Below are 23,234 nucleotides of genomic sequence, written 5' to 3' on the forward strand. Positions count from 1 at the left end.
CCGTCTGGGTTTGACACAGCTTCCTCCCATCTATTCGTGACTCAGTGTCTTGGCACGGAGAACGCATACCCAAGAGGTTAGCCTTTGAAATCCACCAGGGACGTTTCACCTTCCTAAAATAAAGAGTGGGCAAAATATTTTCAACATCCCTGCAAAAAAATGCCCCCAAAAACATCGCTGCTTAATAAGTGTATGTTGTTGGGTCTCAGCTGACTCTGGACTGAGGTAAATTTTCCTATTTATAATCACGCAGCTGTTTGCTGGCTGAATAACTGTATTTATTATTTGGCATGTTTACTAACCGCCTCAAATACCTCCTCTACCTGTAATTGTGGTGCAGCATATATATATATATATTTTAGATTTGTTCATTCAAGTGGTTTGTGTTACTACCAGGCTCTGCTCTGCGGTTTGCTAAGGGTGTCATGGTTTGAAGGTATGGAGCTCTGGACTCAGGTGACCCTGAACTGCAGCAGACCTGTGAAGAGACACCCGAGGAAAAAAAACTGAGATATTTTTTAAAGCCATTTGTCCATTTGCACTCTGGGCTTTAACATATTCTACTTGCCTCTCCTGTGAGCAGCACCTCCTGAATGTGTTTCCTCCCCATCTATGCTCATCTCTCTCTTTTTCGAACCTCGTCGAACGCCCCCAGCCCAGCCCCTGAGCCCTGCAGGACTCTGAGGGTCTCCCTCGCCCTGCCTGCATGCGTCTGCCCGTGTTATCCGTCCCTGTGAGTCACCAGGATGTGCTCACCGTCCCTTGTCTCTGCAGCTGGATGTTCTGGCATCTTGATGACTTGCTGCTCGGCCACCTGCCCTTCTCCCAGCCCTTCTCACAGCGCTAGATGTCCCGTTCTTCCTCCATTCAGACCAAACTAAGCAGTGCTCTTGCAGTTCCCTACACCACCCAGGACTCCTTTTGCATATGTCGTTTCCTGGGAGAGCTTCATTGCCTAGGAAAGAGGCTCTCCTTTCTGCCCAAGGCATGGGCAGCCCCTCCTGTGCTCAGGGGCCTCCTGTACACCATGGAGTATGCAGGGATAGGGGTGGAAGAGGATTGGTCTGGTTTTAGGAAATTATTTATTTTTTAATAGACAAAACAAACAGAAAAGGAGGTATAAAACCATTGCAGATGGTTCTTGTCCCACGTCAAAGTGGGTCAAAATCTGTTCATCGGTAAACTTGCAGCAGACAGTGCCCTTTGTATATCACAGGGGCTGAATCTCAACCCAACCTCATTTCCAGAGGTCCCGGTCCTTAACGTCCACAGGAAGCACACTTCAGGGCTTTCTGCCCTGGGATGCTCTCCTTGCCTGGCTCTTCCCCTCCACTGAAGAGGAGAATTGGGTCTCCAAACCAGGCCGCCGACTGATCAAGCCTTGCACCTCTGTGCGAAGGTCATCTCGGAGCAAGGGGACGCTGTCTCGGCCAGCCACGCCGTCGCCCTCACAGGGCTGCAGCGTCCACATTTACCCCGAGCCTCAATGACCATCTGTGCCGGCGGAGGTCACCCCCAGAAAGGACTAGCCAGGTCTGTGCTCCGTTTACAGGAGCTGTAAAACTGCCACCTGGCCGGTGGCTTTATGGCTTTGGACGATGCTGGTGTCAAAGAAATTTGGCGCGGGGGCCAGCTGGAGCGGGGCCAGTTTTATATTTAATCTTGCCTATAAATGCAAATAAAGGTTCTGTATTTTGAGTGAGTGACAGGCGCACCGTGGACATTATTAAACCTTCCAAAAATAAACCTCTGCCAAAGTGACGGGAGCCAGATTTTTCCTGGAAAGTATCAGCACGGGGAAGGGGGGAGCGGTAACGGGGCAGCCCCTCTGCCACGCAGCCTCTCTCCAACAGCTGCTCCGTGTCAGGAGCTCCCTCTTCTCTTCTCGTTGTTTGCTAGTTTTAGCCCAAAAATGCCTGGGCAGATCCTCACAGCAGCTTCACATCCATCTAACAGTAAATCAGCCCAGAGGACTCAGCTCAGGAGAGCTCTGGGAGCGAGGCCCCTCACAGCAGGAAAATACAGAGGATGGTGCTGCGATAACCACCGCCCTGCCCGCACCCCGTTGGTTATCCGCCCATCTTCTTCGCTGGGTTGTCCAAATGCCTGCTGGGGCTGGTGGAAGGGGTCACGGCCCCTCCTGGGACACCCCATTTCACATCTGCCCTTAACTGAGCCCCCAGGCTCTTCCTGGGCTGGCTCCCGGGCATGTCCCCGCTACCCGCTGCGGGTCCCTGGGGTGCCCCAAGGGTGCCCCCAGCCTAGGGTTCCTCTACAGGGGCTCCAGGCCCGCTTTGGCCGCCCCCAGCCAGCCCAGCTTCCTTCTGGGCCTTCCTTCTTAAGCTCCCCCCCCGGGGCCTCCCCAGCCGTGCCCGGTGACCCCAGTCCCGCACCCCCTGCACTACATTTCCCACCAAGCCCCATGCCCCCTTCCAGCCCCATTCTCTTTAATATCTTTATCAATGATCTGGATGCGGGGATCGAGTGCACCCTCAGTAAGTTTGCAGGCGACACCAAGTTAGGTGCGTGTGGCGATCTGCTCGAGGGTAGGAAGGCTCTGCAGGAGGATCTGGATAGGCTGGACCGATGGGCTGAGGTCAACTGTATGCAGTTCAACAGGGCCAAGTGCCGGGTCCTGCATCTGGGGCGCAACAACCCCAAGCAGCGCTACAGGCTGGGAGATGAGTGGCTGGAAAGCTGCCTGGCAGAGACGGACCTGGGAGTACTGGTTGATAGTCGGCTGAATATGAGCCAGCAGTGTGCTCAGGTGGCCAAGAAGGCCAACAGCATCCTGGCTTGTATAAGAAGCAGCGTGGCCGGCAGGACTAGGGAAGTGATTGTGCCCCTGTACTCGGCTCTGGTGAGGCCGCACCTCGAGTACTGTGTTCAGTTTTGGGCCCCTCGCTACAAGAAGGACATGGAGGTGCTTGAGAGAGTCCAGAGAAGGGCAACGAGGCTGGTGAGGGGTCTGGAGAACAAGTCTTACGAGGAGCAGATGAGGGAGCTGGGGTTGTTCAGCCTGGAGAAGAGGAGGCTCAGGGGAGACCTCATCGCTCTCTACAGGTACCTTAAAGGAGGCTGTAGAGAGGTGGGGGTTGGTCTATTCTCCCACGTGCCTGGTGACAGGACGAGGGGGAATGGGCTAAAGTTGCGCCAGGGGAGGTTTAGGTTGGATGTTAGGAAGAACTTCTTTACTGAAAGGGTTGTTAGGCATTGGAATGGACTGCCCAGGGAGGTGGTTGAGTCACGATCCCTGGAGGTCTTTAAGAGACGTTTAGATGTAGAGCTTAGTGATATGGTCTAGTGGAGGACTTGTGAGTGTTAGGTCAGGGGTTGGACTGGGTGATCCTGGAGGTCTCTTCCAGCCTAGGGGATTCTGGGACTCTGAAACCCCAGCACTACATTTCCCAGCAAGCCCCGCGGCCCCTCCCAGCCCCGTTCCCCCAGCACTACACTTCCCAGCAGGCACCGCGCGCCCATAGCGCCCCGTACTCCCCGGCACTACACTCCCCAGCAGGCCCCGCGGCGGGAAGCGGAGGCGACGCGCGGCCGCGCGGCACGCGGCGCCAGGGGGGCAGCGGGGAGCGAGGGCCGCGCCATGGCGGCGGCGGCGGGCGGGCGGCGGGAGCTGCTGGCCCTCATCCACCAGCACCTGCTGCGCGCCGGGTACGCCAGGGCCGCACGGGAGCTGCAGGCGCAGCTCGGGCAGGTAACGGGGGGGCTCCGGTAGGCGGAGGCCTACGGGGAGGCCTGGTCCTGAGGCCTGGTCCTGGGGGGGGGGGGGGGGGGGCTGGGGGGGGAGGGCTGTGGGGAGGGGGCTGTGGAGGGGGGTGTGGGGGAGGTCTTGGGGGGGAAGGTCTGTGGGGGGGGGTCTCTGAGGAGGGGTATCTGGGGGGGGGGCTGTGGGGAGGGGTCTGGGGGAGAGGTATTGGGGGGGAGTCTGTGGAAGGGGGTCTAGAGGGGGAGGTCTCCAGGGGGACGTCTTGGGGGGGGGGGTCTCTGGGGGGAGGTCTGTGGGGAGGGGGTCTATGGAGGGGGGGATCTGTAGGGGAGGTCTTAGGGGGGAGGGTCTTGGGGGGGGTTCTATGGAAGGGGGTCTCTGGAGGGGGGGGTCTTTGGGGAGGGGTCTCTGTAGGGGGGTCTATAGGGGAGGGCTTGGGGGGGAAAGGTCGGGGGGGGGGGGTCTGTGGAAGGGAGTCTGAGGGGGGGAGGTCTCCAGGGGGAAGCTTTAGGGGGAGTCTCTGGGGAGGGGTCTCTGGAGGGGGGGGGGTGTCTCCGGGAGGAGGTCTCAGGGGGAGGCTGTGGGTGCTGCCTCCATGCAGGGTGCCCAAGGTCGGGGGACCCAGGGGCAGGGGGAGTCCAATGCCTGACGCTCGCTTTCTGCCCCCCCCCCCCCCCCCCAGAAGCTGCTGCCTTCCCTGGCCACCTCGCTGGAGGAGATCTTCACCCACTGGGAGAAGTAAGTCGGGAGCAGAGCTGCTGGCGGCCGGGCCGCCCTACGCGTGCGGTCGTAACTTACGGGGGTTTTCCTCCAGCAGAGCATGCCCAGCGGTAGCTGCTTTTCTCCGAGCCCTTGGTGTCAGGCGGGTCAGTTCAGATGGTGTTTGTTAAAGTTTCCCTAGGTTGGGGATACGTTTTCACATAGTTTTCAGAAGCTGGATGTGCTTCTTACTCGCGGAGGTTCATACTGGCGTGCTGCAGGGGCATCGGAGGCATGCTTTACTGCAAAGATCTCCTCCCCGGTTGTGTTTCGCTTTCTTTTTAAAGCCATGTGCTGTACTGGGAGATCGGCCCCAGCTGCGCGGAGAATACGGGCAGAGACCGAGGTGTCAGGGCTCTTACAGGGACTTAAACCTTGGCGTAGCTCGCACATCCTCCAGCTTCTGCTTTCGCCTTGCCCGTTCAAGCCCGTACACGTTCAGCCCAACGCCTTCCTGTGCAGTTATCCCACGGGGCGTCCTGTCTACAGTGAAACGACGTCTGTGCCCACCCCGTGCTCCGGGTGCCTTGCCTTGGTGCAGCGGTGCTGTGCCGTGGTGCTGAGCCTGGTGGGAGCTGCGGGGCCGGGTTAGCAGGGGCTGGGGGCTCTGCCTGTGGCGAGGAGCGCTCGAGCGAAGGTGCTCCTCGGCCTGGCCATCGATGCCGAGCTTACCCTGTGACAGTTGTCCTGGGGGCTGCTGCAAGCCCTTGCAGGCGCTGTTACTTTTAAACCTGGGGGGGTGACGGGGCATTCGCGTTGTGTTCGGTTCCTCGTTCTCTGGTGTCGCCCGTGTCTCGCGGTTCCACCCCGTGGATTTGCCTTTTATTCCTTGTCTCCCGTGAGGGACGTGTTGGCGAGTGGTTTGGTTTGTCCAGAAAGTGCCCTGCCTAGCCGAGGTGCTGTCGCGTGGCTGAGCCGTGGTTCTCATGTTTTGTCACTTCAGAGCCGAGTCGGGTGTGCTAGCTGCCTGTGCAGGGGTAATTACCCCAAAAGGGTAATTGGAGTAGTTAACGGGACTTCGTAATAGCAAATCTGCTTTTGGTCTGGCTCGGCTTAAAAAAGTGTAAGTAGCACTGCACGGCTGAAACACCCTCACAGTAAGCCCAGTCTTTACTGGCCAGATTGTTAACTGGACTTCTTTTGAAATCAGATTAACAAATAAAACAAGGCAAAAATAAAATAACTGGCACAAAAGTGGTTTGTTTGTTTTCTGCCTCTGACAGTTGTGTGTGTTTAAGGGCTTTTACCAGTTTAGAAATACTGCACGTGTGAGTCGCACACAGGCGTGTGCCCAGCCAGCGTTATCCTTGTAATAAAGCAAAGGTATTACCCATGTCTTCACTGGAAAAATAACTTTAGAGATAGCTTTAGCCATGTCATCTGTCCTGCTGGGACAGGTAGGATTCCGAGCCTGGGAACAGCTTTCTCCAACTTAATGATTTAATCCAATTAAACGGCTTAAGAGTTTAATGATTGTCTGCGGCCTTTTCCCTCCCTTTCTTTCACCACATCTTCTCTAGGGCCTGGCACTTCCTTCCATAAATCTGTCTGTAGCCTGACTTTTACCTCCTTTTGGTCTGTGCGCCCAAGTTCAAATGTTTTTGCAGCCTTTGGGCTCACTTCTGAGTGGCACTGCTTGTCCTCAGGCTTGAGCCTGGCCTGAGAGTGGATTGGACAAGTGTTCCAACTTGTTCGTCGTTTCCCTTTTTGACACAAAATCTGTTCCCTCAGAACTCCCTCGAATTCCAGGAGAAGGAAGGTGAGCGATGACGAGGCAGCCATCCCGGAAAAGATCAGAGTTCCTGATCCCGTGAGCAGCTCTGAGAGCTCAGAGAAAGAAGACGACGAGAAAGAGAAGACAAAACCCGTAAACGGTAGGAGCCTGTCAGCTCCCTGGACTCGGCAGGGTAGCAGCAGAGGGTTGTGTAAGAGCAGTCTGATTTGCTTGGCTAGAGAAAATGCTCTTAAAACGATGGCTATTCCCTCGTGCTCATATGAAAATAGGACAACAGATTTATCACCCCCTTCTCGTGTAGCGTTTTTGAGGAGCACAGATGTCTGCCGAAGCCAGCGAAAAGCTGTTAGGATTCATTGGGAAGGGAAGGAATGGGTGTTGTAGCTTGGGTGAAGCCTTGGGAATCTAGCACTGCCCACTGCGGGGCACCTTCTAGCAAGTCCAGCAGGGGATCGCCTGATTCACGGGTGAGGGAAGGACTTTTTTTAGTTGGTCTGGTTAGTTCTGGTACAGCTGATGTGGGAGGCATTGGCTTGTGCAGCCTAACAAAAAAACCTGTATCTGAAATGTTTTGGCTCAGTGTCATCTGCTGCAGGCCAGCCCCTGGAAATGTGCAGATCCTGGCCGGTTTCTTGTCTTGGCTGTGGGGAGAAGGATGGGGTGCAGGAGCAGGGCACCTGCCCGTTGCGAGGGCAGCGGCTGTGGTGTTGGGGCAGGTGTGAGGATGGGACGCTGCCCTGCCTGCTGGAGCCCGTCTGCAGGCCGGGGGTTGTTTCGATGGGAGAGGGTCTGTCCTGATTTCTTTGGGCCTCTCCTGTGCAGCAGCCAGCCGTTCCCTGGTCACGAACTCGGCAGTGAGTACAGAAAGCAGTGAAGATGACGACTCCTCGTCAGAAGAAGAAATGCCAGCTGGAAAAGGTGCAGTTAAGGTAAGAGGGTGCTCGTCTTGTCTTTGAAGGCTGGTAGTACTCTGAGGCCAGGGCTGGCCCACATTCTTTGCCCTGTACAGGACTGTGGGCTGGGGTGGATTTGTATTTAAATGACCCTCGTATGCCGGTATAAGCCTTCCCTTAGATATCTGTCTCTTAAGTGTTACGGTTTGCCTAGCTGCAAAGTTGCTGTTGAAGGTACGTTGTGTCCAATTTATCCCCTCTTACGTCAATGGGCTTCTAATTTATTGTGTTTCCTTTAGGTGACACCAGCTGTGGAGCGCAGCAAAGCTGCCAACTCGCTGCATTCTCCCCATAAACCCAGTGCTCCAGCAGGCAAAGCGGCGCTGCCCTCTGCTGCAAACAGAACTGTGCTCTTGAATAAGCAGCAGCCCAATGCACCGGCCGCGTCTCCGGCCAAGGCTGGGCAGAAACAGCCCGGTCCTGGGAAACCTGGACAAGCTGCAACAGCCGTGAGCAAAGGAGGGCAAAGCAAAGCACCGGTAACAACCAAAGCACCTGAAAGCTCCAGCTCCAGCAGCGGCAGCAGCAGCTCCTCGTCAGACAGTGAGGAGGAAAAGGAGCCTCCTGCTGTGAAGACCGCAGCCCCCAAAGTGGGTAAGGAGCCTGTGGGGCAGAGCGAGCGCACGCGTGCTCTGGCTTTGCTGCAGGTCAGGTCTGAGCCGTGCCGTCAGCACGTTGCTTTCAGCTCGCCTGCTGGAAAGCTCGGAGCAGTGCTTGCTCCTGGGGAGACTGTGAGAATGCAAAGCAGGCAGCTCTGGAGCTCTGCTGGATGAATCCAGCGTGTTTGCTTCCGTTCTGAGCAGCAGATTCTGTGCTGAGGAGTTTGTGTGCATCTCTGGCAGCATCCAGCACCACAAGGTTGGAGACGAGTGCAGCATATCTGGAGGAGGTGCAGCATTAATACCGTAGACACTTTCGGCTTTCCAGACAGGAACTTCAGCATCTTCTCTTTTTTTTTCTTTAAGTCTTTAGGGAAATCTCTTTTACCGCTTTGAAGAACGCTTGTTGGGGCTGAGGAATAGATTGCAGAAGCTCTGCAAACGGTCCTTCTCTTGACTCTTCCAGAGGAGATCCAGCCAGGCTGGGGTGCCCCTGCAGGAAGCTGTGTGTGGCTGGGCAGCTCCCCGGGGGGTCAGAGTGGCCAGGAAGGGATTTCCCATCTCAGCCTGCACTTGGGGAGTGGTGCTTGTGGGTAAACATTTGTCTGGAGAAGCTGTTCCCAGCAGGCAGCTGATGCTTTTGGCAGGACTGGGCCCTCTTCCCTGCAAATCCCCTTAGCCTCTCTCTGCTGCTTGATTTGTTTTTCTGACTTCAAAAGCCGCATTAGCATCGTGCTCGGGGAGCTCGGAGCAGGCAGCAGCTGTAACGGCTCCCTTCTTGTGTTGCAGAACTGAAGCAGGCAGCTGGGGCCGCTGAGAGTAGCAGTGAGGAATCGACTGATGAGACATCTGAGGAGGAGGAGCTTGCAGCTCCAGCAGTCCAGGTAACCTCTCCAACCCAGGGTCCTTGTGCCTAGGAAATCTCTTCTCTTCCCTTGAAGGGGAGAGAAAATGCTGCAGAGCTGTAGTCTGAGAACAACTCTTTCCCTGGGTGCATGAAATCCCCAAATCTAAGGCCATAGAAACATGCTGCACGGCTGAGAGCTCCGCTAGCCTCTGCCAGCAGCAACCACTCCGTTCCAGTTCCTCCCAATGCCTGGAGTGGAGGGAGATGCTTTGATCTGTAGGAGGCGATTAAGCACAACTCTACAGATGCGAAATTCAGGAGGAAGACAGACTGGGCAGGCGGTCTGCAGAAGAAGCAGCTTGGTTCAGCTGCTCCACAGCCATTGAGTCTGAACAAGCTTTTCCTGGTCAAACTCAGCACGGGGGCCTTGCTTAAAACTGATTGCGCACAGCTACAGCTCTCAGCCATTTGCTTCTCCCCCGAACATGTAAGGTGTTACCTGATTCTCCTGTTCTTCCCGTTCCCAGGCAAAACCAGCCGTTAAAGCAGCGCAGGTTAATTCCACACCTGTGAAAAGCGTTAATGCAACACCTGTGAAAAGTGCACCTGCTACTGCAGTGCCCGCCAAGAAGAGCGCGGCGAGGCCAGCAGCAGTGCCACCAAACCGGGCCAAGCCCGGGTCAGCGACGGTTCCTGGGGCTGCAAAGCCTGACGACACCTCGGAGAGCAGCGACTCTTCAGACAGCGAAGACGAGGAACCTCCGTCAGGAACCCAAGTGCGTCTCTCTGAGGCGCTCTCCTTGCGTGCCTCGCCAAGGCTGGGAATTGCAGCGGGAGGAGGATTTTGTGAACGGATATTGTGTATAGCAAAGTCATGTCGGGGGTGGGAGGGAAGAGGCGTGAGGGGGAAGGGTGTTTAAAGGCACCTGAATGTCTTTGCTTTGAGTTTTAATCAAACCTTAAAAAAAATAACAAAATCCATCAGTCCTTTTGAATTTAAAATATATATATATATATATATACACACAGCAGTTCTTTTCCCATCTGAAGAGGCAAGTTGTCATGGTTGGATTTGCCTCTCAGCTATAAATTGCAATAAATAGCATCTAATTTGGCAAACCGTAGTGCAGCTTAGCTTCCCTCCTGTGGAGAGTGCTGCTCCTTTACCTCGCTGGAGGTGACTGTAGTACCAGAAGGCCGATGAAAAGTGTCTGGTCTTATTTTCTCATCTTGGGAAAGTATCCCCAGCCAGCTGGTTGAAAGGATGCCTCGTCTTTCCTGCCAGTTGCTGATCTGTCAGCATTTGCCTTTCCCAGGGGGCTCTGAAATCTTCCCTTGATTACAGTCTGAGGAAATGAATTATGCTAATGTGGGATTTGCCTTTTTTCACACTGCTCTTGTCTTGTCCAGACGAAGCCACCTCCAAAACCCTCCCAGGCCATCCCACCCCCGGTGAAAACCACACCAGCAGCGTCGCTCGCCAGCAAAGCAGCTCCAGCAAAACCCCTTCCGCTGTCCCAAGGGAAGCCAGCACCAAAACCAGCAGTGCCAAAGCAGGCCAAAACCGTGCCGGGAAGGACTGCTGCTCCCGCAAAGCCTGCCGGAAGCACAAAGCCGGAGGAGAGCACTGACTCCTCGAGCAGTGAAGAGGAGGATCTGCCCGTGCCTGTCAGCCAGAAGGTAGGTGGTACCGCGGTCAGCTCAGTCCCGAGGTTTGGGGTGTACGAAGCAATAGTTCAGCCACTAAGTGCTCATCAGGCCAGATTGATGATCGTATTTGATGATCTTGAAGGTCTTTTCCGTCTTAAACGCTTCTGTGATTCTATGTTCCTGAGGGTTCTCCAGATCTTTCCTGAGGGGGAAGTTGCAAAAGCTGTTGGAAAATGCGGCAGGCACGCTCAGCTGAGGACTGGTATCCCAGCAGCAGCACAGTCTGTGCGAGGGGAAGAGAAGCCAAGTGCTTCTCACCAACCAGTCTGATACTCACTGGTTCGTTCCACTTGTGCCTTGCCCCTCTGAAACGGTCCTTCTATGAGGGGTCATCAATGGCATGGGCTTGGCCCTCCCGCAGGGGGTTGTTTTGATACCTCTCTCTTTTGTTGGACTACCAAATCCCTTTGTGAAAGCGTCCTCAGTTGTAAAAGCATGCTCAGGTCCATTGTGGGAGACCTGCACTGACTGTAAGCAGCAGGGCCTTTCGGAAAGTGCTCTGAAAGCAGCGTTTTGGAAATGGCAGCTATTATCTGCCGGGGAGGAAGGGAACCCGGGGGCAGAGCCTCACGTGTCCTTGCAGGGAGGCTCTTTGTCAACACATCCTTACAGTATTGACAGGCAGGAGCCTGAGAGGCTCTGCGTTTTTGTCTTCGTAGCCTTGGTCTGCTGAGGTGGGTGGAGGGGGACGCATCTCTAAGAGTTGGCTCTGTGCTGCTCTCTTCCTGCATGATTAAATGTAAAAATCCAGCTCTGGGTGGCAGGTGCAGCTATTCTGGTAGCTGGACCAGGGGGGCTCATTCTAAAACTCTTGAGGCTTGTCCATTCCGGCAGGGCTGTAGGTGAAGGACCTACTAGGGTGGGTTTTTCCCCCAGTGCTGATTTGAAGGTGGCAGCAGCAGGTGGCTATCTTGCAAGGGCTGTTTAACCACTTGGGCATCTTCCCTCCTGCAGACTGGCTATTACCCCTCACCAAATGCAGTCAGCGAGGAAGGCCTCGTCACTGAGGGAGCTCTTATTTTTACCAAGCAGGCTGTTTCTTCCCGTGTTCGTAGCCTGCAGGCAGAGACCTCAAGTGAAGCCTGAAGATTAAACCATTAGGCTTAGCTGTGTCCACAGTCCTGTCCTCCCAGTCAAACTCTTGTTAGCTCATCCTCACCATCTGCTACTTGGGCATATGCTAACCACTGACTTACTGTATCCTGCAACTTCCTCTGGCTCCTGTGCAAGATCCAAACAGATACAGAGCGTTGGAAGCTGCTTCGTCTTTCCCTGTGGGGGTGGATTAGCACAATTAAAATGAACATCATGCCTAAATTGAACTGCTTAATTGGTATGTTTACCCCTGAAGACTCAGAGAAGTTGACAAGGTGTTTGCATATTTTTGGGGAGGAGGCTGTTGGTGGGGGACAGCGCAGGGTGACCTTAAAGATGCTGTGAGCGGCCTTTCTTTTGGAAATGTTAATTCTGCTCTGCTTCCTCTCTTCCGGACGTGGTGAGCCAAAGTTGGCACTCAGGCCCTGCACGGACAGGCTTCTGCTTCTGCTCACCAGGACTGGGCACGAGATGCACGTGTCGGGAACCTCTGTCATCCTCGGGCATCGCAGGAGAACCCTCGTGGGCCGCGCTGGTAGTTGTGCCTGCAAGTTTTTCTCTTGGACCACAGGGAGAGAGCCAAATCTCCCGTGAGGTGGAAGGTCCCTGCCTCTCTCCTGACTCCTGCCGCCGCTCCTTGCGGGTGGCAGTGACGCGCGCCGTGACACCGCTGAGCTGCTGGCCCCAGCCCCGATACCCTAGCGGCGCTTCCCCCCTGCGCGGGCAGCCACGGAGTGCGATCACTGCAGTGTGCTGAGCGCACGTGGCTTGGCGTCGCTGCCCCCTCTTGTCATGCAGCGCTGCATGATGCGAAGGGCCCCGAGTGGCAGATGGGTTGTGCGGGAGCTGAGTCATCGCCTGTACCGAGCTGCAGGCAGCGCCTGCTTTGGGGGCTGGAGAAGGGAGCAGGAAAGATGATTTCCTCTCGAGTTATTTTCCTCCTCTCGGAGTTACTCCAGTACCTGTGACTCGAAGCTGTCAGAACCCCCCCTCTGCCTCTGTCACCCCGCTCCCGGGGTGTAGTTGAAGCCACGCTGCTGGCCCGATCCCGTCTGGAGCCTCGCCATGGGAAGTGGCAGCTGGCAGCTGTCTGGCAGTGACCGAGATGGGCTGGATGGAGGGACCTTGGACTCCCTCCTGGAAGATCTGAGGAGTCCCAAGGCTGTATAAAAGCTTACGGTGGTTTCTCTGGGGATGCTGTGATGTTCTTTCTGTGCCAGGATGCTTCTGTATGGTTCTTCCGTAGCAATTCTCCGATCTCTTAAGTTAGAAAAGAAAGCGGTCCTCATGCCATGCAGCCAAGCAGAAGGATAACCCAGTCCTGTTGCTGTGGAAGTCTTAAAAGTGAGTTAGTGGGGCTGGATCTCGGGAGATTTTCCCCTTGCACTGCACTGCTTGGGAAGGAGAGGGAGAGGAGCTCGTGCATTCGAGTAGACCATTTGAATGCTCGTGTCTGCTTCAACTAGTTCTCTTTCTTCAGCATTGCAAATCTGGCCTCTCTCCTGGAGATAGTGACTCACTGGTATCAAAACAAAACAGCCAAGCGAGGTTTGCAGTCCCCCCTCCCCAAGTGCTCGTGGAGGTTTCTGTTTCTCTAAGCAGAGTCAAAATGTGCTTGGCTTGTTCCGCGAGCTGTTCCGTAATGGGATAAACATGCAGATGCTGTTGTCTGTTTAGTGTTTGGCTTGGGGATGATAAACACTGCCCCAGTGGCAGTCCTCGGTGGGGCTGTGCCAGGAAGCATGATAAGATCTGCCCTCCCGGGAGGCTGCTGGGCTGGTGCTCTGGGCTGCTGGCCAGGAGCGGCCCTCGGACGGACCACGGCTGTTGGGGGGCTTCTGGCCCTCTGCTGCGGGCTGAGAGCAGGTGTGGGTTCTGCAGCGTCACAGGATTTGGAAACAGGGGTGGCAGGGGCTGTGCAGCAGGGCAGGGATCTGTCCTCACCTTCTCGCAGCAGATCCTGGGCCCTCAGACGGCACCGAAGCCGGCTGTTGTCACGTGCGGGGTGGGATGGGGCCTGCCCGCCCTGGCAAGCGTGCTGCTGCGCCCTGGCAGAACAGCCCGGAGCTGAGCGATGAGTGGAGTAAACTGAGTGGGCGCAGAGCACTGCGAGCCCGGAGGATTTCTGCGCGTGGTGCAGCTAGCAGCTCTTGCAGTAAGCGCTCTCTCTCCCTCTGCCGCTTCTGTGCTTCAGCGGGGGGCAGGAGAGATGTCTGCGGCCCTCCGCCCAAACCGGGAGAGGGGCTGGGAAGGGACCAGCTCACCCAGCTCACCCCCCAGTTGTGTGCCTGGTGCTGCCGTAGCTGTGGCTGCCTCGTGCTGACGCACCGGCCGCCCGGGTACCAGCTCACGGCCTGTCTCGGGGCATCCGAGTGTTGATGGTGCCGTGCAGAGTCACATCCTAATCGGATTTCTTTTGTTGTTTAAGGATTTTTAAATTCTGCTAAAGGCAGCGGGACGTGCCCGCAGCAGGTCAGTCCAGGCAGTGACTGAAGCCACTTCCAAATCTGGGCGCTCCCAAGGATGGAGTGAGTGTTAGTATCGGCTGTTAGGGTTAAACAAAACGGGGCTGGAGCTGAAACTGCACTTAAACCCCTCAACAACGCCTTTACTAACAACATATTCCCGTGCCCGTGTATCTTTTTTGTTAAGAGGTTAACAGAACAGCCCGGGCCTGTTCCCAACCTGAGCCAGGCTAAAGCTGGGATGCCTGAGAAGGCCGCGGGAAGCACTTTGAAAAGCCCGACCTCAGAAAGCGGGAGCAGCGACTCGTCTGACAGCGAAGAGGAGCCCCCGGCGGCACAGCCGCAGCCTCCGCAGGCTGGTGAGTCTCCTGGTAGCGGCCAGGATCCCTCACTGCCATCTTTGGGCTTTCCTTTTCTGCCCCGTGCGTGGAAACTGCCCAGCCTGTCAGTGAGAGTTCCTCTTCTGGACAGCCAGGGAGAGCAACCGCTTCTTGTGGTGATGATCCCTTACGCTTTCCCTGCAGCGAAAACCAACGCCGTGCCCCAGCCAACAAGCGTGAGGAAGGCACCGGCTCCCACGCCAGCCCCGGTGCCAGCCCCAGCCCCTCCTGCTGCGGACAGCAGCGACGATTCCAGCGAGGAGTCGGATTCGGACGAGGAAGTAGTTCCCCCCACACAGGTAAAGAGCTGCCGGCCTGCTGGGTGCGGGCTCTCAGGAGGTACCGCAGGCCTGGAGGCAGCAGTTGGGTGGGTGATGGACGGTGCGGAGGGGAACCCCCTGTCAGCTGGAGGAGGGTTTCTTGGCAGCACCCCCCGGGTCTCAGTGACCCCTTCTCCGCGTGCACGTTTCAGCAAGCTCGCTGTGTGTGAGAGCGGCGGAGGGTGTGAATGTTTTGGCAGGAACGTGACTAGTTGTGCAAGCCTCAGCCTAGGCCTCCTCTGTCCCCTTGGCCCTACTTGAGGGAGTTGAGCACGCTGGAAAAGAAGTCAAAACCTCTCAGGCAGAATTTTCCATGAGCAGGGGAGCTCTGAGGCAACCCACCTGCTGTTTCCTCCCAAACCCTTCGGAGCAGGGTGCAGCTGGAGCTCTCTGGACTCCTGCTGACCAAGCCTCGGGAGGCTGGAAGGAGCTGTCCTGAAGAGCGGCACGGCAGTCGTGCTGCCCTTCGGCCAGAGGAGGAGGCAGACTGCTACCTTAGAGAATGGAGGCGACCCCATATCCGTGCAGAAGGCGGTCCTGAGTGGGTGCGGGGCTGATCCCAGCTCTGTAACTGAGTCTAAGGCCTGAGCTGCCTCTGCGTGAAGCCAGCTTGGGTGTCCCTGCACCTCTGCGGTAGTTTGAGCCCAAGAAAAAAAAAAAAAAAGCATGAGAAAGCCACGCTCCTCAGGCAAGGCTGCCATTCCTACGTGGTGGGGGCTTGGCTCACGGCACCAGCCCCTTCAGAGCAGCCAAGTGCGCTTCTTGTACTACGCACGTCCGCACGCTTGTCCTACACACGTCTGCACACACGCGTCCCCTTTCTGGCCAGTACCCTGTGCTGGGAGAGGGGGATTACGTGCGTTCAAGGAAACCCCTCCCTGTGTTGGCCCAGCGCTAAGACCAATGGAAAGTCTGCCTTTTCCCCAGCTGGTGGGAAGGCAGCCAGCCTAAGAAGTCCTTGCTTAAAGCTTGTTTAGAATACCAAGACTATAAAATAACGCCGTTGCTATAACTTGGGTTCCGTGCAGGGCGGCGGAGAGCTCGCGTCAGACTGGCGGCTCTCCGTACTGTGGAGCACTGCCTTCTTTTCTGAAGGCCAGATGTTGCGAGAGAAATGTCAGCCCACAAAGGCCCGGCTTGTCAGAGACCGGGAGAGGGAGGGCTGCTCGCTCAGCCCTGTTTGTAACACAGAGCAGGAGGCTGCGCGTTCCTTCGTCGTTCCTGCTCCTTCCTCTGCCGGCGTTTGTGTCAGTGTCTGAATTCTGTGCCCCTGGCTCTTCTATTTTTAACCCCTCTTATGTTTAGTTTGATGGGAGGCTTCAAGTGTGAGGAAACAAAACTGCTTCTTGTTAATTTGCTCTCTAATCCGTGGCTCGTTTGAGGACCCGAAGGCACGTTTGCCCTGCAGTTGGTGTCCTTGCTTTGTGTCTGTAGCCAACTAACCCTCAACGTGTGATATAGGAAAGGGAAAAAAAAATACGAGCATTAGGGCTGTGCTGGAAATGATGGAAGGGCTCAGGAGCTAGTGGTGGGTTGCTATGTGTTTCTCTTTTTCCCTCCAAGCAGTGCTCTGTCCTGATTTTCTCTCCCATCTATTTTAGAGCCTGTCCCAGCAGAACATCAGACCAACCGCGGCTGCCAGCACAGTGGCTGCCAAGGCTGTTGCCCCGTCACCTTCTGGGAAGGGGATAAAAACGCCTGCTGTCCCTCCGGTGTGCAGAGTGCCTGAGAGCTCGGAGAGCAAGGCAGCGGTGGGAGAGGTAACGGCAGAGGAGGTGAATGTGGGGAGCTTCCCTGGGGAGAAGTGGGCAGATGGGGTGGGCGTGCTCGAGCCTGAGGCCGGAGCAGCGTCCCCTTCTGTGGGAGCTTGTTCGGGGAGGAGATGGGGGAGCAGGGACTGCTCTATTTTTTTAACCACTGTTATCGCACCGTAAGGAGTCAGGAGCAGTCTGCTTGGCCACAGCTCCCTGCTTCACCTGTGGGTCGGGGGGGAAATGGGGTTCTCTGCACCCTGCGTGAGAGCTTTTGGGCTGACTTTGACGTGACGTGGAACTGAAGGAGGGCTGAGGTGGTCCGAGCCCGGCTGCTCTGGGCTGCTTCGTGCAGCTCACTGACAATGCATTTCATCTTCCTCTCCTTAGGCCCTTCCTCCTTCTTGCCTAAAGCAGACAGCTTCTCCAGGGAAAGCTCCTCCAGCCAGCGCTGCTGCCCCGCAGCCCGCCTCGGTGCTGAGGAGCCCCGCGGACAAGGCGAAGAAGCCAGGCCCGCAGCCAGCACAGGACACCAGGCTGAGCCAGCCTGCGCCCCCCACCCAGGCCGAGGAGACCTCGGACAGCAGCAGTTCCTCCGACAGCGAGGAGGAGACGCCCAAGCAGCCCCCTAAACCTGGTCAGTGCTCCCAGGACGATGCTCTCGGTGCTGCCGGGTGGGACAGGTGGGAGGTGTGTCACCTTCGCGTCGCGGCTGGAGTGCGGTTTCTTTCTCTCCAGCTCTGCCGAGCGCTCCCCTTTAGAGGCGGAAGCCTCTTGGTGGCAATCCCCATGGACTGGGTAAAGGAACTCAGCCCCAGGCGGCAGAGGTGGGTTTAATGGGATGAACTCTGCTCCTCCAGCAGGCGTGCTGCAGAAACCGGGAGGGACCGAGCCAGGCCACAGCTCCTCCTCGGACTCCAGCGAGGAAGAGGAGGCAGTGTCACAGGTACCGTACTGAGCAGGCTGGGGTCCTCTCCTGTCTCACCACTGACCCCTGAAAGAAGGGAGGGGGCTGAGTTCTCAGCCAGAGCAAATGGGTGCTGAGGGGGTTTGCCAGCAGGGAAGTGGGGGCTCCCTAGCGCAGCGCTATGAGTAAGGCCTTTTGATGTGGGAAGAAACAGTTCTTTGGATCTGGAATGCTTCCCCGGGCAGCCAGGCCTTGTGTTCAGGGCTCGTGGCACCTTCCCCTGCAGGAGGAGATGGAGGTGGTGCCGTGCAAGGGTTAAAACGGAAGAACTGGTGCACAGTGCCAATAGCAGCAGGATTTTTCCCCCCTTTTATTTGTAACTTAACCCATGTCCAAGCCATTAAATTCCCTTTGTAAGTAATGTGCAGGGCGTGCAGCACATCTGCAGTGCATTAGCTGTGCGTGGGTGCCTGCTAATGGCCAGGAGCCTCCCCCAAGCCTGCTTTGCTGGGCGAGAACAAAGGAAAGACCCTGTCGCCGTCAGCTCTGGCTGCTGCAACCTCAGCAAGGGTCCGGCAGTGCTGCCCCCCTCTCCTGGCAGCCCTGCCTTGCCGTGGCCTCCCTGCAGGGCTGGCTGAACCACGTAGGATCGCTTTGCAGGTGGCCAAAGGGGGGGCTCTTCGCTTGGGGTGTGGGGGCAGTAGCAGCAGAGGCAGGTCTGTGTGCCGGTGGGAGGGAGGCTGTCCTGCTACGACGACTTCTCAGCCTGTCTGTGCTGTTTCAGTCCCTCCTCACAGGCTATCCGGGCCTCTCCAATGCCCCGGCAGCACCTCAGGCACCAAAGACAGTTCCCCCCCAGCCTGTCAGCAAAGCAGGGCAAGGAAAAGCAGCCGTGCCTGCCGCTAACTCCCTCGCCAAGGTCCCTGTGAGAGCAGCCCCAGCTGACAGCAGCGACAGCAGCAACAGCAGCGACTCCGAAACAGACGTCGAGCAGGTGTCTGCAAACCACAGAGCAGGTGGGTCCCTTGGCAGAGCCCGGAATCTGCTTGGCCCGGGAGCAAAGCTGTGCTGGCACGGCAGTGTGACACTGGGACGGGGGCCTGCTCCCGTTGCAGCTCCGCTGCAGAGCCCAGCGTGGAGTGCTGCTGCCGTCTGCTGGCTCTCCCCGGCTACGACACCGTCATCTCCTCCTCGAGCTCCCCTCCTGCGCTGGCTGCGTCGCAAGAGCTGTGCTCAGTGTTCCTGCCGTTTCCGAGTTCTGCTTTGACTGCAGTAATTAAAGCAGGAAGCAGGCAGGGCTCTCGCTGAAAACTGTGCACGCTGCATTGGTGTGCTGTGGTGGGGAGGGCTTCTTGGGAAAGTTCAAACACTGCCTGAAGAACATCTGTACAGTGCCGGTGCTCGGCCCTCCCCGGCGTCTTTCTGGGCGCTGTTCCTGTTGCATGTCTGGAGGGCAGAGGAGGTAAGCAAGCAGGAAGACCTACGGAGAAGCAAAATGTCGTGCCATTTCCCTGTCTCCCCAGTTTGCTGGGTAATTGTAAAGCTCATCCGGAAGCTGCTTCTGTTCTGGCGTGACCCCAGCATCTTCAGGTGAGCTCTGGCTCACTGGAGGCTCATGTGGGTCTGCTGGCCTCTTGGGCACGTCATTAAGTTGTGCTACGAGCCGTTGAGGAGGTCAGAACTATAAATAGGTTCAAGAAGGCCCAGGTGCTGGGGCAGAGGCCGTTGGCAGTGATTAAACGTGGTGGTGTCGATACCCCTTCCACCTCGGGAAGCTCCTGACCGGCTGGCACTGTGGCGTTCTGGGAAGGAGCGCTCTGTGCTCGCCCTTCTTGTGCTACGGTTCCCTCTGCCCTAGTCCCTGTTCTCCTGGGTTGTGGCCACAGCTGTTGGGCCTGTTGTTACCCACCTCCCTCCCCAGAAATTTGCTGTCAGGCTCAGGCACCTTTCTCTAGCCCCGTGGTGAGTGGGATGGTCAGCAGATCTGTGCTTTTGGGGAAAGAACTGGGTATTCCTCTTCCAAATGCGTGTTTCCCTTCTCTGCTAACGGCATTCTGTGCGATGAATGCTCCCAAAGTTGTCACCTCTCTCTCGTCACTGTTTCTGCAGAAACCAACGCCCCTCCAGGACAGGAAGCCGCAGGAGCCTCCAACAAAGAGAAGGTGGCAGGAAAAACGGATCCAGGTTATACCAACCTCAAGCCTTCCCCAGTCAAGAAAGCCCTGGCTGTGAAAGAGAATGATGTCGAGGCAAAAGGGACACATGCAACCCCCGTGCCAGGAACGCTGCTCTCGGTCCCACAGTCAGAGGATTTGAGCTCGGGGAGCAAAAGTGACATCATAGCTGCCAAAATTCCAGCAGTGCAAACGGTGGGAGGGTCGGAAGAGAAAAAGAAGAAGAAAAAGGAGAAAAAAGAGAAGAAGAAGAAACCTTCCTCTGCAGCAGGCAAGGCTGTGAAAGCATCGAAGAGCAAAGACAAAGAGAACAAGAAGCAGAAAGCATCTCAGAAGCGGAAACTGCCAGGAGAAGATGGGGCCGTTGGGCAGCCTAAGGAAAAGAAGCGGAAAGGGCAAGCTAACGAAGAAGTACCCAAAAAGAAGAAGAAGAAAGCTGATGACCTGGAGAAGCAGACAGGCAGCAAGGAAAAGAAAAAAACAACTAAAAGTGAGTATCTGTGTGCTGTCGCTTGGGGCTGCGTTTGCAGTATGCTTTTTGCAGCCGTTGCGCGCTCAGCCTCTGGTGCAGGACCTTGTAAGCAGCACCCACTTTGTTACTAGCTTCATCTGCTTCCCTCCTGCCCCCCCCAAAGCCAATGCCAGGTCCTTCACTCCCCACTCCGCTGAATTTTCTGCAGTTTTGGCACCAGGTCACGTTGTAGAGAGCAAGCCGGGCAGTCCTGCCCATCCCGCATCCAGCCTGGCAGGAACTGTGTAAAGCTCTTACTGATCCTTGCTGCTTGCAGGGCGAGCTGATGTCCCTGTGCATCTCCTGTGGCGTGACCTGTCCCACTGGGGCATTCTCCTTTCCTGGCCTTCACCAGGGCTGGAAGCAGCTGTCTCAGGGCTGGCAGAAGTCTGAATCAAGTCTGCTCTGAACCTCCCAAGGCCTCTCTGCCTTCACCTGCAGCCGGCCCGTCTGCACCGGGCTCGGGGAGGCCTAACCAGCTGTAAGCCACCAGACCTCGAAGCTGTTCTCTGCCTGCTCTGTGCGCTGCGTTCTGCACGGTGCCCTGCTCTGCCGGCGATGCAGAACAGCTCTGATAAATTAGCCCCGGCCCCTCTGCCAGCACGACGTGCGCTAATTAGAGAGCGAAGGGGAACCGTGGCGGAAGGTTGCTGTTGCCTCCCGAGGGACTGACACGCTCCGAGCAGGGCGGAGGAAGCCCGGTGTCTGTATGCACGGGGCTTTGTGTTGGAGCTGCCTAAAGGCGAGTAGCTCAGCCAGGAGATCTGGCTCGGGGTTCTTTCTGCTGCTTCCAAACCCCTGGAGAAAGGGGAACACGGCACCAGCCTCCTGCTTATTACTCCCAGTTAAGCGTTTCCTGCCTCCCTTGCCTGTGTCTGTGTAATGCTGGTTGCTGCCCTAACGCAGTGACTTTTTTTTTCCTTTGCAGTACAGCCTGCATTTGCAAATCATAGCTGGTTCGGTGCTAGCTGGTGTGGGCTGCTTCCTTTTTTTATGAAAGACAGAGAGAAGATGGAAGGGCTGGGCCAGATCTTGCTGGGGTTCCTGTTCTGTCCCCCTTCGTTTTTGGAGGAGACAGACCTGTCCCTCAGCCCTCATGCAGGTGCACAGAGGTGCCCTGGAGCCTCTTGGCTCGGTTGTGCCGAGCTGAATCTTGTGTCCGTCTGGTGGCAGCTCCCTGTGCGCTGGTTTCTGGCACGTGCCCAGCCTCCAGTGCTAAGCGGTTCCTCGGAGCGCTTGGGCAGCAGGAGGTGGGAGGAGAGGCAGCCTGCTGAATTCTGCCCGCACACGTGTGTGCGTGGTGGGATTAAAGTGCACTGGCCCAAAGGTGTTGGAGCAACAGGCCTGGGCTCAGCTTCCTGGTGGCAGGGCTCTGCCCTCGCCCTGAGGCACTGCTGGGGTGTGGATGGGGTCAGAAACGCACCAGGGATGTCTCCTCCCGCTGCTCCGTGCCCCCTCTCAGAGGTCCCAGCTGACTTTTGTTTCTCTCCCCCAGAAAAAAAGAGTGGGAAAGAAAAGAAGAGCAAAAAGGGGTCTGCGGAAGGGGAGCTGGCAGCAGACGGCTCTGCTGAAGTTCAGAAAAAGAAGAAGAAGAAGGTAGGTGCGACACCCGGGGTGGGGTGCCATGGGGGAGAGCCGTTCTGGGGAGTGCTTGTGGCACTCGTGCCTGCAGCACGTGAGGCTGGAGAGGAGCAGAGCCGTGTCCTGGCCTTTTGTCGGTACAGGGGAGGCTGCAGTTAGTTGTGGGTAGTCTTGAGACACAAAAACTGATTTTTGGTTGTTTGGGGTGGGGGTGGCTGGAAGAAGGGCTTTGTCCTGTATCCGTTCTCCAGGGGAGATCCCTTTCCTTGGAAGAGTCAAACCCAGGAGCCTTTTTGCTTTCAGAGAACCTGCCCAAAGAGCAAGAGGCCTTCCTTCACTGTCTCTTCATCTAGTTTTCAGCAAAAATGGGAGCTCCCGAGGGCTTTTGGGGCTGTTTCATCCCATCCCAATAGCTAGGAGAGGGGGCAGAGGGAGGCAAAGGGGTGTTCCTGGTTACGGATGTGTCCCTGTAGAGACTCCAGCTGAGAAGCATCCGGCTCACGGTTCTGCCTGGCCCTTCGCGTTTGAGGTGCAGACGGAACTCATTTGTTTCCCCCCCTTTCCTTTTTAGAAGAAGAAAACGGCTGAGCCTGAAGGGATGTTGTGAGAAGGTACATGGCCCGTGGGAGCTATCACTTGGTCCCTCTGAACGGCGGTAACCTTGGCCAAATTCAGTACTCCTGAGCCAGTCTTGGGAAGACAGTGTGCCCTCTAACCACCCACTGTGTGAGTCGAGCTGGCCCTATGTTAGAGAGCCGGGGAGCGGAGCAGTGTAAGGAAAGCCATGTAGAAGTGTGCTGGCTTCTGGATGTGCTTGACCTCAACTCTAGCTGCTGAGAACTGGATGTCCAGCCTAGACGTTGCTGTCCTCTGTCATCAGCCTCGCAGCGTCTGTCTGTGCTGACCACAGGGAGCTTGGAAAAGCAATGTGGATTGGCTGGCGAAGTTGTAGCCGGCTGGAAGTGGACCAGATGAATCTGCCCTGGCTCTGCTCAGCTGTAAGGCTGTTACTCTCCTCCCCATCCCTAACTCTTTTAAATCCTCTCCCCAAAGGTACCGCATCCCTGTGATTAAGGATTTATGGGTGAAGATCAAACAGAAGAGAGGAAAGGAAGCTCATCAGGAGAATTCCAACTTTTTTTTTTTTTAAAACAATAATTTATAACTTCTTTTAACTGTGACTTTTAGAGCAGAGCAGTATAACTTTCTGCCTCCTCCTGTCCTGCTGGGGCCCAGAGCTGTGTTTATTGCCCTCCCCAGCAGCTCGCCTGCTGCACTAGAACTGAACCGAGGGGGGCGGTTTGACCAGAGAAGATCCAGCTCGCACAGACTGCTTTCCTCCTGGTTGACACCCAGCCATCTCTTTCTCTTCACAGAGCTATATTTTTAAGAGAAACTTTTACTCTCTCTCTTTCCCTTCTGTGACTCGTGGTGTTCAGTCCTTTTGCTACCGATGGAAGAGCGCTGTTTCGGTTTAGTTTTTATTCCAACCTTGATGGGAATGGTTATTATCGTGTCCTGGGAGTTGCACTGAACAGCTGTTTCCAGCAGCTGTTCTCAGCCAAGGCTGCATTTTTTTTTTTTTTATGGAATACGAAATAAAAGGAACGGTGAGACTTTGCTTCAGGTGTGTCTGAGGGAAGAGGTGCGAAGAGCCCTTTGGTTCGGGGGCAACGCCCTGGGGTTTTGGAGGTGAGGAAGAGGAAGGAAGGACTGGACCCCCTCG

General features: G+C 56.3%; 1 protein-coding gene across 4 annotated transcripts; it reads left to right on the forward strand.

Moving 5' to 3' along the window:
• Positions 1–3,540: 3,540 nt before the first annotated feature.
• On the forward strand, positions 3,541–23,124 carry TCOF1 (treacle ribosome biogenesis factor 1). 4 transcript variants are annotated; one of them, XM_067005496.1, is made up of 18 exons: positions 3,541–3,709; positions 4,404–4,459; positions 6,212–6,354; positions 7,038–7,144; positions 7,408–7,762; positions 8,557–8,651; positions 9,142–9,390; positions 10,025–10,294; positions 14,072–14,243; positions 14,409–14,563; positions 16,186–16,344; positions 16,726–16,972; positions 17,196–17,281; positions 18,027–18,258; positions 19,352–19,906; positions 21,423–21,523; positions 22,080–22,119; positions 22,562–23,124. In XM_067005496.1, the coding sequence occupies exons 1-17, from the start codon at positions 3,599–3,601 to the stop codon at positions 22,113–22,115; spliced, it is 3,129 nt and encodes a 1,042-aa protein (XP_066861597.1). In that variant the 5' UTR covers positions 3,541–3,598; the 3' UTR covers positions 22,116–22,119; positions 22,562–23,124. The 4 variants fall into 4 exon arrangements, with proteins under 4 accessions (XP_066861597.1, XP_066861598.1, XP_066861599.1 ...); XM_067005497.1 differs by having other exon boundaries at positions 17,199–17,281; XM_067005498.1 differs by having other exon boundaries at positions 7,041–7,144.
• The last annotated feature ends 110 nt before the right edge of the window (positions 23,125–23,234 follow it).

The sequence above is a fragment of the Anser cygnoides genome, chromosome 14 (assembly GCF_040182565.1).
Source record: "Anser cygnoides isolate HZ-2024a breed goose chromosome 14, Taihu_goose_T2T_genome, whole genome shotgun sequence".
Lineage (NCBI taxonomy): Eukaryota > Metazoa > Chordata > Aves > Anseriformes > Anatidae > Anser > Anser cygnoides.